This window comes from Sphaeramia orbicularis, chromosome 9 (assembly GCF_902148855.1).
Source record: "Sphaeramia orbicularis chromosome 9, fSphaOr1.1, whole genome shotgun sequence".
In the NCBI taxonomy this organism is placed as follows: domain Eukaryota; kingdom Metazoa; phylum Chordata; class Actinopteri; order Kurtiformes; family Apogonidae; genus Sphaeramia; species Sphaeramia orbicularis.
Genome location: NC_043965.1, coordinates 10,596,684 through 10,616,702, shown reverse-complemented (window position 1 = coordinate 10,616,702; position 20,019 = coordinate 10,596,684). Strand labels below are relative to the sequence as shown.

Here is a 20,019-nt window from a genome sequence, read left to right as displayed (position 1 = left end):
TGTAATGTTTATCCCATTCTTGTTCGGTAAATTTGCTTTGTGCCAATAAAAAAACAACAACAACAAAAAAAAAACAAAAAAACAAACAAACAAGAAAACAGAACTCAAATTTCGAGGACCATATTTCGTTGTATACTGAATAAAAAAGTCCAAATTTACCCAAATGTATCCGATTTCCTCACCTTATATGAATTGCAAAGAACAGTGTTTGGAATAAGACACAAATCCTCCCGAGAATCCGGTCCAGGCCGAAAGTTGCCTTTGGTTATTTACAGTTCATTCTTCCTCTTTGACTGTTTCAGGATCGGTAACAAAACTGTTCACTAAAACAAGAAAACAAAACTCATATTTCGAGGACAATATTTCGTTGTATACTGAATTTAAAAAAAAAAAGTCCAAATTTACCCAATTTTCTCAGCTTATATGCATTGCAAAGAACAGCGTTTGGATTAAGACAAAAATCCTCCAGAGACGTCCGGTCCAGGCCGAAAGTTTCCATTGGTTTTTTACAGTTCATTCTTCTTCTTTGACTGTTTCAGGATCGGTTAAAAAAAACAAAAAACAAAAAAAAAAACTGTTTGCTAAAACAAGAGAACAAAACAAAAATTTCGAGGACAATATTTTGTTGTATAATCAATAATTTAAAAAAAAAGCTCAAATTTACCCAATTTTCTCACCTTATATGCATTGCAAAGAACAGCGTTTGGATCAAGACAAAAATCCTCCCGAGACTTCCGGTCCAGGCCGAAAGTTGCGATTGTTATTTACAGTTCATTCTTCCTGATTGACTGTTTCAGGTTCGGTAATAAAACTGTTCGCTAAAACAAGAAAACAAAACAAAAAATTCGAGGAAAATATTTAGTTGAATTCTGAATTAAAAAAAAGTCCAAATTTACCCAATTTTCTCACCTTATATGCATCGCGAAGAGCAGCGTTTGGTTGAAGACATAAATCCTCCAGTAACTTCCGGTCCAGGCCGGAAGTTACCATTGGTTGTTTACATTCTTCAGAGGGTCTAGCTAAATAGCAAGCTAGTAACAGCCCTAAAATGCAAAGTAACTATTGATAAAATTGTTGTATTTATGTCCGTTTTCAGCCGTAGTTGCTGCCTGTCGTTACGGGGACCATGGCTTTAACCCGCTGCTGTCTCTGGGTGACCCTGCCGCTCCTCCTGCTGCTGTGGCCGGGGAGGCTGCTGGTGTCCACGGAGCAGGTCGCTCTGGTGGAGGTGTTCGTGGAGCAGCGGTCCGGCGTCAGTGCTCTGCTCCAGGGGGAGGTGGTGGAGTCCAGCAGCGGAGGAAAGAAAAGCTCCGAGGCAGAGAGAGAGAACCGAGAGGAGCTGGAGGGAGAGCTGGTCCTGGTGAGCCGGGGGGTGGGGGGTCATGGGTAGTGGAAAACTGCCAAAATCAGAACATTGGAGAGAAAAATGAATAGTGAAGAAAGCACAACAAACAAAGCTTCAATATTAAAATGACTTAAATGTATGTTTCTTTGCAAAATTCTATTATTATTCTATTTATTCTATTATTTTATTTCTTACCTACTCCATGTTCTTTGTATGCATCAAACTATAGTAATGTGAATGAACCCTGTTTACTTCCATGGTAATAAACATGATTCTGAAAATCCAAATGTTAGCATAGTTTGGCATCAGAACACCAAAGTACACATCTAAAGTTGAACTCTTCAACACCTTGACTGAGTTCACCTGTAGATCCTACCTGTACTTATATTAGAGGAAACTGTACAAACATCACCTTCAAATCACATCATTTACTTGGATAAATCAGCTTTTCTCTATTTGTAACACCTATTCACAGCTAGTGTACATTTCAGTCACAGTGTTTAAACTGTAGGGGTTTGCACCAATTAGGGATGTAACGATATGAAAATTTCATATCACGGTTATTGTGACCAAAATTATCACGGTTATCATTATTATGGCAATATTGTTGAAATTGTGCTCAAAATGTTCAAAAAGTACTTATACACACACTGAAATACTTTAATCAAGTTGTATTTTGAAAAATTAATTAATTAAATTAAATAATTAAATTAAATTATAGCCACAATGTACTTTCTGTTGGCAGAAACATTAAAATATTAACATGTAAACAATCAAATATACAAATGTGCATTAAAGATGTCACCTTATGGACACTGTTTGACCATTTTCCATATCAAGTTTGAGTTGTTTGAGTTTCTTTTTCAGAGATAGATAGATATAGATAGATAGATAGACAGACAGACAGACAGACAGATACATACATAATTTTATTGCGGTTTATCATTATACTGGTAATCGTTACATCCCTAGCACCAATTCATACCAATCCTCATCCAATTCGTCCTCAGGTTCAGGATGGGGGGGTCCAGGGCAGCGGGGCCACACCTGAGGACGAGCCCAAACAGCAGGAGCCCTGGATCGGAGTGGTACCTCTGGAGATAGACGACAGCAAAGCCTCCACTGGAAACCAAGAGTCGTTTGCAGACGCAATGGTCAATAAAGTGAGTGGGTTAATCCCAGTGTGTAATAAACAGGTTAATAGAGGTTCATCATGGTTTTGAACTATCTGCTGCTTTTAGACATCTGCATAAAACAACTGTGAAATGCTGTTTCATAGCTCAGACTGTTTCTATTCAATAAAAGTTATTACATGACAAAAATCTAAGCAGGATTTTTTAATCAACTAATATGTTCTCATTTAGGCTGTTGTGATGTAGTCCTTCGGTTTCATGGTGAAGAGGTTACAGTTCAGTTCATATCTGCTCTATAATACCGTGGCATCTGTGGTATAATGTTGAAACTGATGTTTCTAATGGATTTGAATGTTTTAAAGTGGAAATATTACAAATGACCCCTCTAAGAAAACATGTTTTCTGTCATCAAAAGTCATTGGTTATTGAATCTTTTTGTTGCGGTACTGAGTGTGACTTGGATGCATTAAAGTAACAACCGTGGAGTGTTTGTAACATGTCTACAGTTTATTAGTTAGAGGTTCAACTATTCAGCTGTTTTGCTTTGAATCATCACACAGAAGTTTTTATGATTCAAAACTCTGATGAAACTGAAACATTTTAATGAAAAAACATAGAACTATTTTAAAGTACATATTACATATTGGATGTAAGTGTTTTATTAAATGTTCTGAGTTCTCTGTAAGCTCTGTAGATGAGCTAAGCGTTAACAAAGTCATTCTTTAGTGTTGATATTCAGTTAATTTTATTAATCCGGTAAAAGTCATTCTGTGTTAAATCGCAAAAACTTGAAATGTGTTTTTTTTTTTATCCTTTCAAAGATGAAGCGAGCGTTGGTCCTTGGAGCTTCAGCGCTGATCATTCTGGCTCTAAACCAAAACACTGTCAGTGAGGTAAGTCTGCACCTCCTCATGCATTATTAATTATACACATGGCACTGTTTACCAGTGTAGTGACTGACCTGTCACTGCTGGGTGCGGGTGGAGACCTAGTTTTTGACACGCTTCGAAGCAATTAATGTCCAGACAGAATCCTTCGGTGAGCTTCCCACTTTTATTAAACATTCTTAGATCAAGGGTGTCAAACTCATTTTAGTTCAGGGGCCACATTCAGCTAAATTTGATCTGAAGTGGGCTGAACCAGTAAAATAATAACAAAATAATATATATAAATAATGTCAACTCCAAACTTTTCTCTATGTTTTAGAGCACAAAAAAAAGCAAATTTACATTATGAAAAGGTTTCCATCTACAAACTATCCTTTCAGAAGATGTGAATAACATGAACAAACTGAAAAAATAAGTGTAATTTTAACAATATTCAGCCTCAGTTTATCATTTACACATGTACATTAGAACTTACGGATCACAGTAGATCTACAAACACACAAAACATTTAATAACAGGCAGAATATTGTTTAAATTGTACTTAGTTCTCTTAAGACATTTCAGGTTGTTCATATTTGTTCAGGTTATTCACATTTTTTGCGAAACTATACTTTGTTTTAGTGTAAATACATGAAAATATTTACATTTACAAAGAGAAAAATTTGGAGTTGTCGTTATTTATACGTTATTATGATAGTATTTTACTGGTCCTGCCCACTTGAGATTGAATTGGTCTGAATGTGGAACCTGAACTAAAAGGATTGTTAATATCTTAGTGTAATTTTTGCATTTCACAAATTCATCCCAAGGGCTGGACTGGACCCTTTGGCGGGCCGGATTTCGCCCCCGGGCCGCATGTTTGACACCTGTGCTCTTAGATGGTCACGTCAAGGTCTCATGAAGATTACAGGACAACATGACTACTGGATGATGCTGACTTTTAACTGATAGTAGTGAAAACCGTATGATCTCTGCTTCCCTTCCCAGTGACCTAGTTACCTGACCCCTAAACAGATTTCTGTTTACCCTCCCCTAACTCAAACCGGAAATCCACAATTAACTAGACACAATACAAACAAACAGAAAAAATGGCTCCTACAACCAATGTTTACTGATTACTAGTCAACCAATGAAATCTGCAGGTGCCCTTGAGTTTGGGTTTGTGTGTGTTTATCCCTATGATGTGGGAGTCAGCTCTATGTTCCCCAGTCCAACATACAGGGGTTGGACAAAATAATGGAAACACCTTCACCTCAAGATGATAATGCCCCAATCCATACAGCTAGAATTGTTAAAGAATGGCATGAGGAACATTCTAATGAAGTTGAGCATCTCGTATGGCCGGCACAGTCCCCAGACCTCAACATTATTGAGCATTTATGGTCAGTTTTAGAGATTCAAGTAAGACGTCGATTTCCACCGCCATCGTCTCTAAAAGAGTTGGAGGGTATTCTAACTGAAGAATGGCTTAAAATTCCTTTGGAAACAATTCACAAGTTGTATGAATCAATACCTCGGAGAACTGAGGCTGTAATTTCCGCAAAAGGCAGACCTACACCATATTAAATTATATTTTGTTGATGTTTTAAGGTGTTTCCATTATTTTGTCCAACCCCTGTACATGATAGTGATGGAGTTCAATGTGTAGGGACGAAGGCCTACAAACCATAACTGCAGGCAGTGGTGTTTCACTAGTTTCACCAAGGGTATCGAGACCAAGACAAGACCGAGACCAAATTATTGAATCTGTGACAAGCCCGAGACCACAGTAAATTAGTCTCGAGAACAACATCACTAGTGTCTGATGGAGACTCAACACAAGACCCAACAGACGACAGGTTTCTCAAAATCAGAGGATGAGAAACACATGATACCGACTGAAAGACGGAGCTCAGAACGGACAAAAATATCAAACTATCTAACTCAGGGGTGTCAAATATCCATCCTGGGGGCCAAAGGGTCCAGTTCGGCTCCTGCGATGTTTTTGCCAAGTGCAAAAATTCCACAGTCTTAAATTGAATTAAGCGGAAAAAAAATTTAGCTTGAATTAAGGAAAAAATCTGGAATTAAGACAAAAAAAAATCTTCAATTAAGTAAAAAAATCTTGAATTAAGCCCAAAAAAAATCTCAAATTTAGCAAAAAATCTTGAATGAAGCCAAAAAAAAATCTTCAATTAAGTAAAGAAAATATCTTGAATTAAGCCAAAAAAATCTTCAACTAAGTAAAAAAAAAATCTTGAATTAAGCCTAAAAAAAAAATCTTCAATTAAGTAAAAAAAATCTTCAATTAAGCCAAAAAAAATCTAGAATTACTTAGAACAACTTATTTTTTTTTCTTTGTTTTAGTGTGAAAAATAACATTAAATTATGAAAATATTTACGTTTACAAACTATCCTGTAACAATAAAATATGAATAACCTGAACAAATATGAACAACCTGAAATGTCTAAAGAAAATGAAGCAAAATTTTAACTATTTTTCTGCCTGTTCCTCAGTGTTTAGTGTCTTTGTAGATCTGATCCATAATGCACATGTAGAAATGAGAAGTTGAGGAATAATATTGTTAAAATTGCACTAAATTTTCTTACATTTTTCTTAATTTAAATTTCAGTTTTGTTTTTTTGTTTTTTTTTTGGATAGTTTATAGAAGTAAGTATTTTCATAATTTAATGGGGGTTTTTTTTTACACTAAAACAAAGACAAAAATTTGGAGTTGTCATTATTTATAGGTTATAATGTTATTATTTTTCTGGTCCAACCCACTGGAGATCAAATTTAGCTGAATATGGCCCCTGAATTAAAATGAGTTCGACACCCCAGATCTAACTGACATTTCTGTGTGTTTCAGATGGATCTGTCTCAGGTTCTTTCCAAACCCATCATTGTGATCCAGACCTCTGAAAATGTCACTAAACTGATCGGAGCCCTGCTCAGGTGAACGCAAGCCCAACCTCATCCATTTGAAACAACAAGAGCTGTTTTAAAAGTCCAGTCTCCTTCTGAACCATGAGGCTGTTTGCAGTCAGAGCTCCAGATACAACTGTAGTCTTAGAAAAACTCCTCTAATGATCTGATACACTAAAACCCAAAGCAAGTCATGAGGCTCCTCACCCCTTTGTAGTTTATGAGATTTAATAAGATTTAGAGAATAATACAAATATATCTAAATAGACAATATTTACAATATGGATTTTCACTCTGGTCCTAAACAAGGTTAAAATAGTTTTGGATTTTTCATTATAGTTTAGTTTTAGTTAGTTTTGACTTTTTTTTCTCTAATTCAGTTAGTTTTAATTAGTTTTTAGAGCAGGTTTTCTAGTTTTTATTAGTTTTCATTATTTTCTAAATGCTTAGTTTTAGTTTAGTTTTATTTATTTTTTTTTTATATCTTTTCTCTTCTTCACCGTCAAATTCAAATAAATCCCAGACAGGACTCTGCTGCTTTCTCCCAACTTTAGTCTCCATGTTTCCAGGTAGAGTGGGGACCAGAAGACGCCTAAACGACATGTGATGAGAAGTGACGGACTGTTAAATATCATATGGTGCCAGGAGCGAAAATTGCTTGAGGGAAATAAATCGATTTTATGTCAACCTGACGTCGACAAAGACGAAAACGAAGGGAATTTTATCCAGAATTTTTATGCGTTTTAGTTAGTTTTGTAAGCACACAATACAGTTTCAGTTAGTTATGGTGTTTTTCTTTTAATTATAGTTTATATTTATTTCAGCTAACGGAAATGTTTTTACAATTCTAGTTTTCGTCATTTCGTTAGTTTTCGTTAACGATAATAACCTTGGTCCTAAAAACCAACACAATGATCAGCTGTGTGTTGTTTGTTTGTGCTGATACAGTTTCCTCTTCATACAGGGGTTTACAGGCCACGGCCAAAATCACATACAAGACCATCTTACAGGACAACCTGGTGAGCCCCGCCCCCTCCTACTACTCCTACTAGTCATCCTCCTCCTCGACCTCTTCCTTTTCCCCCTTCTTCTCTTTCTCCTCGTCCTCCACCCTCCATCCTCCACCCCCCCCCCAGGTCCCTGTGTCGGTCAGTGTTTGTGGAGGTCAGCTGATGCTGTGTCTTTGTTCAGGGCGCCACCCTCACACTGTGGTCCAGCTGTGGCCGGTCCAGAGGGGGGCGCTATGGGGAGTGGCAGGGAGTCATCTGCACTGGAGAGACCAACTCCCAGGTCCAGGTGAGGAGGCCCCGCCCACATCACAACCATATGTCACATGTCTGGGGTATTATGTATTATGTATGTATTATGTATATTATGTATATATGTATTATGTATTCATCTTATATGATGATGATGTTTGTACTTAAAACACCAATTGTAACATGAGGTTCATGCAACAGAACCTATTCTTAGTTTACACGAGTTACATCTTCACAGTCTGTAGTTTCATCATTTATCACCATCAGTCACTATCATGATGTCCTTTTTAATAGATCCTTTGGAAAAACTAACACCGGCAGTGAGTTCATCCTATAAACCAGTGTTTTTCAACCTTAGGGTCACAACCCCACGTGGGGTCGCCTGGAATTTCTAGTAATTGATAAAAAAAAAAAAAAAATTGCTAATAAAAAATGTTTTTTTAATGATTCAGTATATATTTTATTATAATTAATACACCACACACTTTTCCTAATAAAAATCAAGTTCAAATAAAAATACAGGATATGATATCTGAGAGGGCATATCTTGATTGACCCGATCATGTGACCACGTGCATTACTACGCTTCAACCTGCCCGAAAGATTTCTTCACCCATCTGGCCCCACTAAGACATCTTCGAGAGAAACTGAGAAGCAGACATCAAAAAGGTACATTATATACGTTATATAGCCTAAATGTTGTCTAAAATGAATGTTTATTTGCAACATAGTATAGCAAACTATTATATGATCAAAAACAAATTAATGTTAGCAAAAAAAAAGTCTCCGTTTTGAATGTCTGGGGCCGCCAGAAATTTGTGATGTTAAAATGAGGTCACAAGCCAAAACAAGCACCACACGGGGTGACTTATCAGTCCCATTCAGGAAAAGCACATGTGGTCAGTTATCATTCTGTGTTAAAGCAACACAAAACTGGAAGTCACTTCCCACTCATTAAAGATACACATACATACTGCACTTTTACAGCCAAATTAAAAATATGGTTTGCAGACAACTACACCTGTACACACTAACATATGGCTCTGTGTTATTTGTGTCATGATCTTTGATGCTGTCTGTCCATATGTGATGTCTGTTTGCATCCCTGTCTGTGATTCTGTGCTGATGTATTGTGTGTGATTATATTATACGTGCTGCTTTTGTATGTTTGGATTATATGTGTTGTTTCTGTATGATTGCACTGATGCTTCACTGTTCTCTTTTATCTTTTTATCTTTATTGATTTATCTTGTCTCAGCTGTCTTAACTCTCTCTTTTTTATTACTGTGCTGTATTATATTGGTTTTTTTTAGGGTGCCTATTGTCATCAGGCCAGGGACTACAGCAGGATACTAGTCATGTTGGCTAAAGCTGCCCCTTTTTACTGTTATTGATACAGTTAATTAATTGGGATTGTCCACAATACAATACATTAATAAATGAAATTAAATGAAAGGTTGGGAACCACATATATAAACAGTATTGCCTGTGTATCTTTAACTATTATATGACAGCCACATTATTTGATATATCGTCGGCTTCCTAATAAAACCTGCTAAGTGACATTTTTGGTTGGGAATAAAAACCTGCTATCTCCCCTATTATAGCTTCAAATTTCAGTCTCCTGTGACAGTTGTTTACATTCCATCATAAGTACCAACATTAAAGGAACAGATATTTTTTTGTCATATTTCACAGTTTCCTGTTATATAAACTGTTTTTTGTTTCTCCTGTAAAATTAGCCAAAAGTCACATAGCAGGTTTTATCAGGAAGCCGATGATATAGTTGTTTTACATTAGTGTGATAATCATTCTCCATTCACCTGTTGATGTTGGGATGCATCCAGGGACGTGCAGTTGTCAACAGGCAGTTTTTACAACACAGATCTGCAAAAACACAAAGCACACAGCTGAAGGACTCGTCCACATTTTACACTTGACTTCCTGTCTGTGCTGGTCTGAGTTCAGGTCTGAGTTTCGTATATTTGTGTATTTGTGTAGAAGTACCTGCAGCAGCTGTGGGACACCGTCCTGTTGGTGGCACTGATCCTCAGTACCGGGGTTATTGTACAGGCTCGGTGGCAGTACCAGGACCAGCAGCTCAACGATGACCTGGAGGTACCAATACTACTGCACTAGTACTGCTCATGTACACGTTCACTGTACCAAGGTTATTATCATTAACAAAAACTAACGAAATGATGAAAACTAGAATTGTAAAAACATTTTTTTTCACTGAAATAAATAAAAACTATAATTAAAAGAAAAAAATGATAACAAAACTAACTAAAACTTTAAAAAATTAAGGATAAAATTCCCTTCATTTTCATCTTTGTCAATGTCGGACTGATATGAAATCGATTTATTTCCCTCAAGCAATTTTAGTTAGTGGCACCGTATGACACTTCACGGTCCGTCACTTGTGGTCACTTGTGGTTTCCGGTCGTCTTCTGGTCCCCACTCTACCTGGAAACATGGAGACTAAAGTTGGGAGAAAGCAGCAGAGTCCTGTCTGGGATTTATTTGAATACGAAGGAGAAGAAGAGAAAAGATACGACAAAACTAAAATTAATACTAAAACTAAACATTTAGAAAATAACGAAAACTCATAAAAACTATCAAACCTGCTCTGAAAATGAATTAAAACTAACTGAATTAGAGAAAAAAAAAGTCAGAACTAAATAAAACTAAACTATAATGAAAAATCCAAAACTATTAGAACCTTGCACTGTACTACAGGGTTCATACGGGTGCTTGAAATCCTTGAAAATGCTTGAATTTCAATGTTGTGTTTTCATGGTCTGAAAAGTGCGTGAATTTTAGTTTAAGTGCTTATAATTATAACTCTGTGATGTGATTAATTTATTTTTCATATTAACTCTACCACGTTAGAGGGCAAGCCAAAGCTCCTTACAGAGAGGTGATACATTTAGAAAAATACAACTTTTATGTGACATTTTTATCTTAATCTTTGTCTCGGTGCCAGAAGAACGCCAAATTGCGTCCCTTTTTTTGGATACAACTTTGCGTTCTCTTTTAATTTCTAAAGTTTTTGCTATTATGAAAGATAATTTTAGATGTTTATAGCATAATATAATGTGCATAATTGTAATAAAAAGTGAAAATAATAATCATGAGTATATGTATTCTTGTAGATATGTGTTTTACTCCAGTGATTAGGTGTTGAAAATGACCTTTAAAATGTGTACGAACCCTGTACACTAGTTCTGCTCATGTACACGTTTATCTATATTATTTAGATATATACATGTCCTATATTCCTATGTGTTGATTTAATCTTGTGTGTTTTCTATTTTGTTTTTTGCATCATTTACAACATTCATCTGTGTTTTTTCTGTCAGTTTTGTATTTTGTCATTTTTCATCAGTTTTTGGCTCACTCCATATATGTTTTTAGGGCTTTTATTCTGATAAGCAGATGTAAATGCACCAATTCTGGATTTTGATAAATTAATCCTTGTGTGTTGTTCATATTTTTGTTATTCAGCCAGTGCTCGTGGGTCTGGTGGACCTGCTGCATTTACATTAAAATACTCAACAGATGTTTACTTCATCCCAATTACGAGCAATATAAAAAGCATATATGTTTAATATTTGCCTTTTGCTTTTGTTAGATCACATTTATGAATTAACCCTCTGGTATCCAGGTGTGCCTTTTAGGCAGACTTTGCACTTTGTTTTAAAAAAACTTCATATTATTTTTCACAATTTAAATAAGGTCAGAATTCAAAAGTTGTTCATTTTTGCATGATCTTTAAAATTCTGGCCACCAACTAAAATTTGCACATTGTAAACAAAAGAAAATTACAAGACTAGCATCTGTCTCCCAAGTGTGTCTAAAACGCACTATTTCTTCCATTTGATATGTATGATAAGGGCTGACCTTGATTTACAAAAATAAAATCAAATTAGAGCAGAAAAATAAATCAATATATAATATTTAATAGTTTGATTTATAGGTGTGCATTTTACACACACTTGGTGACAGCTGCTAGTATTTTAGAACATTTGACCTAACGCCAAAAATAATAATACAAATTAACCATTGTTGGAGTTAATCATTGACATATGCCAGGCTGCAAAAATCAAATAATATGTGATCCACTTTGTTGTAGTATATTGAAAAAAAAAAAAGTTTTTGTGTTTTTTGCATCCAAAGAAAATAGGTTTGTTTACATTACAAACATGGCATTTAAAGGATTAAAAAATATGACAATTATTGAGTATTTGGTATTTTTTTTATTTATGGCTCAAGTTGATGAAATAGAAAAATCTGTAAAAGAATTAAAAACAAACTGTATGAAAATTTTTTTGACATTATTCCACAAGTGTGCCAAAAAGGCACACTTGGTGCTTAATAAGGGCCTTGGTGGACGGGATGCCGGAGGGTTAAAGTGCTACTTGTTTTTAGTTAGTTTTTTAATCAAACTAGTAACAGGAGTGAAACAGCTGCTTATGTCGAGATATGAAAAAAACATAGCCTTAAACTCAGTCATTTTAAAACCAGTGTCACAGTCTGTGTGTAATGTAACACTGACTTCCTGTCGCCCTTCAGAGTAAAATCGCAGCAGCTGTTACTGTTTGGTCCAACCCTGTTGTATCATCTTATCACTGGATCAGTCTGAGTCTCATACACATCAGTTTTACAGTCACAGTGTCTAATGTTCTCCATGTGGGTGATGTTTTCCTTCAGCTTCTCCCTAAACAGGACGTTCTGAAGACCATGTCGTCTCTAAAAACCAAAACGTACCGTCAGCCCAAACCCTGGTGTGACTCGTCCCAGCCGGTCGAGGCCGACAACTGTGCAGTTTGTCTGGAACCGTTCAACAACAACCAGGTCAGTAGTTGGTCCAGAACCCAGTATAGACCCTCCTGTTCTGTCACGGCGTCGACCTTTGACCTTTGTGCTGTTTTACTACGTTAAAGAGAAGCGGTGGTGAGTGTTGTGGGGGTTTGTTGTTTCAGTGTCTTCGTGTGCTGCCGTGTCTCCATGAATACCACCGGGACTGTGTGGACCCGTGGCTGCTGCTGCAACACACCTGTCCACTGTGCAAACACAACATCCTCAGTGAGTTCACACCGACACCAGCTGGATGCTCCCACTCCATTTTAACCACAGACCAAGCCCAGAACTCACAGTCAACATGTGGTCCCATTGAACGGCCCAAAAACAGAGTCACTGAGAACAAAACTTAGGACTAAAGGTAGTTTTCTACACTAGGGATGCACTGACTGTAAAGCTCCTGGTTAATACCCATATTTAAAATAACACTATGGCTGACATTAATGACAACTAAAACACAATAAAGAAAACAAACAAGTGGTGCCAGGCACAACAAACCCCGCCCCTCACGTGTGTATCACCCATTATACGTAAATGTGACGACTTTAAAAAAAATCATAAAAAAACTTGAACTTTGACCCACTGTTCCCAAAATGTAATGAGATCTATTCTTCTAATCTATAAACCCAGTTTGGTATGAATTCAACCAATAGTTTTGCTGCTAAAGTGCTAACAAAGAAACAAACTGAACAAAAAACCATTCCCCTTGCCTCCCCTTCAGGGGGCAGGGTAATAAATCTGCATTACATAAATATAAAATAGTATTTTAAAGCCATTCAGCCTTTGGTCACATGATCGATGAATGAACCCAGATTCAAACATACAGATTTATGAATACCAATGTTCTGATGGCATTCCACATATGCATTCTACTGTCAAACACCTGATACTGATAAGGAATAGAAACGAATAGAAACCAAGGTTATTATCATTAACGAAAACTAACGAAATGACGAAAACTAGAATTGTAAAAACACTTTTGTTAACTGAAATAAATAAAAACTATAATTAAAAGAAAAAATGCTAACTACTGGAACTGTATTGTGTGTTTACAAAACTAACGAAAATGGATAAAAATTATGGATAAAATTCCCTTCGTTTTTGTCTTTGTCAATGTCGGATAGTGGCGCCATGTGACACTTCACAGTCCGTCACTTGTGGTCACTTGTGGTTTACAGTCATCTTCTCGTCTCCAGTCTACCTGGAAAAATGGAGACTAAAGTTGGGAGAAAGCAGCAGAGTTCTGTCTGGGATTTATGTGAATACGACGGTAAAGAAGATAAAAGATAACCTTATAAGATTTTTTATCACACCCAAGTTTAAAAGTAAACAGTTCCAGAGGCATCAGGAATGTTGGAGAGAATGCGGGGAGATGGATGTTGACCATTCTCATGTTTTTTGGAAATGTTCAAAACTTTGGGAATATTGGGAAATGATCTGCAATGTCCTATGTCAAGTATTAGGATACACAATTCCAAAGAAACCTGAAATTCTTTATTTGTGCAACTTTGGTGAAGGCACTATACGTGAATACAATAAATATTTTGGTAAAGGTGATGCTGATGGCTGCAAAAAAATTTATAACGAGGAAATGGGGGAAAATGAATGTGCCATCAAAGGATCAGTGGATAACTATGATTGAGGACATATGTCTAACAGAAAAACTAACACACAGATTGAGACGACAAGAATCACAAATGAACAAAAAGTGTAAAAAATGGACATTATATAAGCCAAATTATTGGTAAGACTGTGCTACCCAGACATGTTCATGTTGTTGTGTTTTCATTTTGTTGTTATTCTTTTAAAATTAATAAAATATAAGTTACAAAAAGAAGATAAAAGATATAAAAAAAACTAAAGACTAAAACTAAACATTTAGAAAAAAATGAAAACTAATAAAAACTATCAAACCTGCTCTAAAAACTAATTAAAACTAACTGAATTAGAAAAAAAAAAAAGTCAAAACTAACTAAAACTAAACTATAATGAAAAATCCAAAACTATTAGAACCTTGATTCGAACCTCCTGAGCCACGGCCGCCCCAATATGATATTTTTGCCATATCGCCAACCCCTAGTCCCACATGTGACTAAATATGACACGGCAGTTTTAAACTCTTCTGTCCATGTGTTATTACTGGTGTTGTTGTAGAGTTACTCATGTGTGACAGTGTTTTCTGTGTTTTTCTCCCTCCAGGCAGCATCTGTAAAGACAGTTAACACACCTCATTCTGCTGCGTCTCATCCTCAGTGACTCCCGTAGCAGATCGTTTTTTTTTACTGACCTCTCCACTTCCTCTTTCCACCGATGGATTATGGGAGCAAATCTAACCTTGCAGCAGCAGCAGCTAAGCGGCTGTTGGACTTTAACCTCTGACCTCTGACCTTTGGGCCGGTGTGATGGTCCTCCCAGACTCACCGTAAATGCTCTGAGGTACCGTTGTATGTGGAAACACAACTTCTTCCTGGGATCATGTTACTGTAAATGTTGGAAGTATTTGTTTGTGTGTTTTGGACAGTATTGCAGTTTGTTCTGCTGTTTTTACACCAGTCTGTGCATCATGTGACTAAAGAGCCAAACGCTGTGGTGCCCACAGTTCACAGCGATAGTTCGATAAACTTGACAGCTTTAGTTTTTGCATGGATGTTTACTGCTTTCTGGTTTAAGCATGGAAGAACTGAGTGGAATGTTCATGTTAGCTTCTAAAGATGTGGATAAGATCTGCTCTCATCCTGCCTTCATGTGCTAGGGGAATTATGGGAAATACTAGTTACAGACTTGAAAATTGCACGTGAACGCCCCCTCATGTTGTATTTTCCACAGGAGAACTGGAAAAAAATGTTGATAAATGATCTGCTGAGATGAAAATAACCTTTGAACTGTTCAACATGGAGAAGAGCAATGAGGGATACATCGCAAATTAGGGATGCACCGATACGAGTACTGGCATCGGCTCTGATACTCAGTGTGTGTACTCGTACTCGTAAAAGATATCTGATACAAATGCACCGATACCACTTACGGCCGTGTGACATTCACAGTTCAGTGCAGCAGGTACGCGGTGGTGGAATAATGTGTGTGGAGTGTGAAGAGTGTGGAGATTTTTCAAAATAAATAACAGTGATAAAAGTAACGCTGACTTTAAGTAACGTTACAGACACAGACAGATACGGACGCAGTGTTCTGTCCGTCCTCTGCGTACATTCCATCCGTTTTCCAGGTGCTGGCGGATGCGTAAACAGATGGAGAATACCAGTGGGAGTACAGAGCGGTGCGGACCGCCACTAGCAGAAGTGAAAACCAAACTTATCACTCATTTCTCTTTTCTCTTCCTGCTGAAGCTAAACTTTTAAACCTTACCAGGGAAACGCTGCAATATCAGTATTACATTAGTGTTGCCTCTGTCATCTCCATGTTTGTTATTGCTGACTTTCTTCTTCTTCTTCTCAAAAAACTTGACTCTTCTTTGTGGTATTTGTCCAGTTTGGTTAATTCAGAGCGCCGCCCCCTGGTGGATTAATTGACAAACGCTCATTCCAACACATTAAATGTCAGTAGCAGCACTTTGTTCCAGTCAAACTAATGACAACGACAAAAAAGCACATTTACAAAAGGAACTAAGACCTGGAATGGGATTATTAAGTACTCGTATCGGTACTCAGTATCGGCAAGTACTCAAATGTAAGTACTCGTACTCATACTTGGTCTGGAAAAAAGTGGTATCGGTGCATCCCTATCACAAATTATTAAAAAAGAAAGCTTTAATTAATATTCTCCTGCTGTTAGCTAATGATTTTGCACATTTATAACATAAACAATTTGCAAATAATAGTAAGTGGTTCCAAGCACAACAAACCCTGCTCCTCGCACATATTATAGCTTATTTTGCCATCGATCCAGCTGATGTCATCATGTCTATGCGTGTGCTGATGTCAGCATTTCAATTCCCTCTATATATGTGGCAAGTTTGAAGAAATTGAAACAAAACTGATGTTTTAATAAACATTTGAAATTTGGCCCATTGTAAGTAAATGGGAGAAAAAAAAAGAGATTTAGCAAGTTCATAAAAAATTGGAACTTTAGCCTACTTTTCCCAAAATGTAACCACATCTATTCTGGGTCACTGGCAATCTATAAACCCAATTTGATATGAATTCAACCAATAGTTTTGCTGCGACAGACGTGAAATTTCACCCATTATAAGTAAATGCAAAGAAAAAAAAAAGAATTAGGAAATTCATAAAAAAATTTAAACTTTGACATACTTTTTCCAAAACATAATCACATCGATTCTGAGTCACTGGCAATCTATAAACCCAATTTGGTCTGAATTCAACCAATAGTTTTGCTGCGACAGACGTGAAATTTCACCCATTATAAGTAAATGCAAAGAAAAAAAAAAAGAATTAGGAAATTCATAAAAAAATTTAAACTTTGACATACTTTTTCCAAAACATAATCACATCGATTCTGAGTCACTGGCAATCTATAAACCCAATTTGGTCTGAATTCAACCAATACTTTGCTGCTAGAGTGTTAACAAACAAAGAAACAAACAAACCGAACTAAAAACAATAGCCCTTGCCTCCACTTCGGGGGGGCGGGGCAAAAACTCTTCTACCCAAGTTAGCAGGCCACGATAAATTGTCAGCCATTTTTCCTTTCACTACAACAGAAGCACTTGAACACAACACAGTTTCGAATTGTCAAGTGGAAAGGCCCATCTTTCTGATAGCACCTGAAGGCAGCGTAAGAACAGTGAAAGTGTGGCCGTCATCGTGTCGTTCTTCAGTCAGAACTCAGTGTTAGATGTTGAGGTTGTGTAGTTGTAACTGTGTCACTGTTTGGAACAGATGTATACAGTCATCCTCAACCTGCCTTATGAGTCAACAGCAGAGTGGAAACTAACCCCACACACACACACACACACACACACACACACACACCAAGGTTATAATAGTTTTGGATTTTTCATTATAGTTTAGTTTTATTTTGTTTGACTTTTTTTTTCTCTAATTCAGTTAGTTTTAATTCGTTTTTAGAGCAGGTTTGCTAGTTTTTATTAGTTTTTGTTATTTTCTAAATGCTTAGTTTTAGTTTTTTTTATATCTTTTCTCTTCTTCTCCGTCGTATTGAAATAAATCCCAGACAGGACTCTGCTGCTTTCTCACAACTTTAGTCTCCATGTTTCCAGGTAGAGTGGGGACCAGAAGACGACTGGAAACCACAAGTGACGGACCATTAAATATCATATGGTGCCAACAGCTAAAATTGCTTGAGCGAAATAAATCGATTTTATATCAGTCCGACGTTGACAAAGACGAAAACGAAGGGAATTGTATCCATAATTTTTATCCGTTTTAGTTAGTTTAGTAAACACACAATACAGTTTCAGTTAGTTATCGTTTTTTTCTTTTAATTATAGTTTTTATTTATTTCAGTTAACGAAAATGTTTTTACAGTTCTAGTTTTCGTCATTTCGTTAGTTTTTGTTAACGATAATAACCTTGACACACACACACACACACACCCAGAATCCAGATGTGTATCAGTGTTGCTAATATAGATCTGTCTTAAAGCTGTAGTGATCAAATGCAACAAGGCTTCTCTAGCATAGATATAGTGGAGTTCGTGCCCTCAGTCACCTGGTTCATGTCTTATTTTTAATTATTCTTAACGGCTCAGATTCAGAGCGTTGGAGACTCAGACGACATATCATCTCATATGTGAGAAACATGTTCTGCTGCCCTGCTTAAAGTCAAATCAGGACGACTTCACAGAGCAGGTTTATAAAATCCGCTAGTTATTTTAGTTCAACGTGCTCATAATTCAATGTCCCAGTATATTTGGGATCACTGAGTGCAGATGAAACACAGGGATACACACTCCAATAAAGAGGCAAGAACTGCATCTGAGGACATCCACATGTAATGCCTCTGACAACCACTAGACGGTGCCATAGACGTACATTGGAACCTCACAGTACGAATTTAATCGATTCCATGACCATGTTCATTTTGCGATTAACTCACTTTAGGAGTCAGTTTTCCCCATTGAAATTACTTGAAATATAATGAATCTGTTCCAGCCCCTAAAAAACACCCAAAAATCCTCTTTTTTTAGGGTTTTTAAAACAGAAAAAGTGCAATTAGAGAGAAAATAATTATAAAAACAAATAAGCTGATTTTATTAACTTATTTACAACTTCATGACGAGATAATCTGTGAAAGAAGAAAGACGGTGGAGCCTTTTCAGTGAGTCCGTTTATGTGCACACCAATATTCCATTTTTTTTTTCCTAATTTGGAAAAAGACAGTATTGTGAATAAACTGTTAACATGGCCAGTGAAAATGAATCTTCCTCTAATATTACTGTTTACATGCAGCTGCTCATAACCCGTTAAAAATAACACTTTTTCAAAGTGGGTGGCAGGCGTTCATTCCACCATGTTCCATTAAACATCCACAAAAAGGTTTTGATATTCGCTCCTACCCATAAACTTGTTTTTAATAGTGGGCATCTCCCCTAATGACCAGAAATGTGGGTTTTTCTTCAGAGCATCCATCTCTACTAGAGAGGATCTTTGTTTTTATATCGAAAGCATCCTCATAAACTGGATTATTAGCATATCGCACATGTCTGAATCAGAAAATCCCCCATTTGGATATGATATTTACAGGACATTTGTCAAATTCAGAATAGAATATTAGTGTGTGTATAAACAGACTCAATCATAAAAAGCAGAGGTGCTGAAATCGTGTGTGTTGTATGTTCAATTTTTTCTTTTTTAAGTATTTATTTTTTCTTTAAGAAGGTTCAAAGACAAAACCTTAAAAATGTCTTAACATTAATGCCAGATTCAGCCCAGTTTACAGTAAATCCAACACGGAACAGTTTAAAAATCTAGTACAATTCAATATTTTAAGAATATTCATGTCATTTGTCACATTGAATAAGAAAGATAATGAATAAATAGTAAATACAGGGTTCCTACAGGTTAAATTTAACACTTTTTAAGATCTTACTAACACTACCTAGAACAGAATTTGCCTATTTCATGGCTATACTGGCAAAAATCAGGACTCCTAGAATTTTGGAAAATGTATTTATTTACTCCAACCATTCCCACCGTTCCGAGTCATTTCTCACCGGGGGCTTCAAAGTTAGCAATAATTGGATTCTAATTTCAGTATAAATTGTCAGATTGGAATTTAGTCGACTAGCATTAGTTTCTTTACAGCTTGGACATTTAACAGACACATTTAAACACAAGCCGACAAGTTTATGGCAACATAACTGAAGACATATCATATCAAATGTAGTACCTTTTAAAGACTTAAGGTATTAAATTAAATAAAGTTGAATTAAAAAATGCATTAAAAGTTGATAAATTGATGTGTAAATTCAAGATTTTAAGACCCCACTGGAACCCTGTAAATACATTTTCTTTGATCATTTCAGCAATGACAGGCCATTGGTTGATCTGTAACCAATCAGACAGTGGATGGGGCGTGGCTATAGACAAACGCTGCAATTTGACATGAAGACTGTAGAACTGAACCTGGCATTAAAGGGTTAACGTCCGATGTGATGAATGTCAATGATGACTCCGAGTCAAAAGATG

The 20,019-nt window shown here is 36.4% G+C and overlaps 1 protein-coding gene across 1 annotated transcript; it reads left to right on the top strand.

Moving 5' to 3' along the window:
- The first annotated feature begins 905 nt into the window (after nucleotides 1–905).
- rnf215 (ring finger protein 215) lies at nucleotides 906–15,314 on the top strand. The gene is made up of 10 exons (XM_030144583.1): nucleotides 906–1,360; nucleotides 2,356–2,508; nucleotides 3,300–3,371; nucleotides 6,215–6,300; nucleotides 7,235–7,289; nucleotides 7,462–7,566; nucleotides 9,531–9,647; nucleotides 12,243–12,386; nucleotides 12,515–12,617; nucleotides 14,592–15,314. The coding sequence occupies exons 1-10, from the start codon at nucleotides 1,127–1,129 to the stop codon at nucleotides 14,612–14,614; spliced, it is 1,092 nt and encodes a 363-aa protein (XP_030000443.1). The 5' UTR covers nucleotides 906–1,126; the 3' UTR covers nucleotides 14,615–15,314.
- The last annotated feature ends 4,705 nt before the right edge of the window (nucleotides 15,315–20,019 follow it).

Coding starts and splice junctions, on each gene's coding strand:
- rnf215 (XM_030144583.1), top strand. CDS start 1,127: ATGGCTTTAACCCGCTGCTGTCTCTGGGTGACCCTGCCGCTCCTCCTG. Junction 3,372..6,214: donor ACCAAAACACTGTCAGTGAG/GTAAGTCTGCAC, acceptor TGTGTGTTTCAG/ATGGATCTGTCTCAGGTTCT. Junction 12,618..14,591: donor GTGCAAACACAACATCCTCA/GTGAGTTCACAC, acceptor TTCTCCCTCCAG/GCAGCATCTGTAAAGACAGT.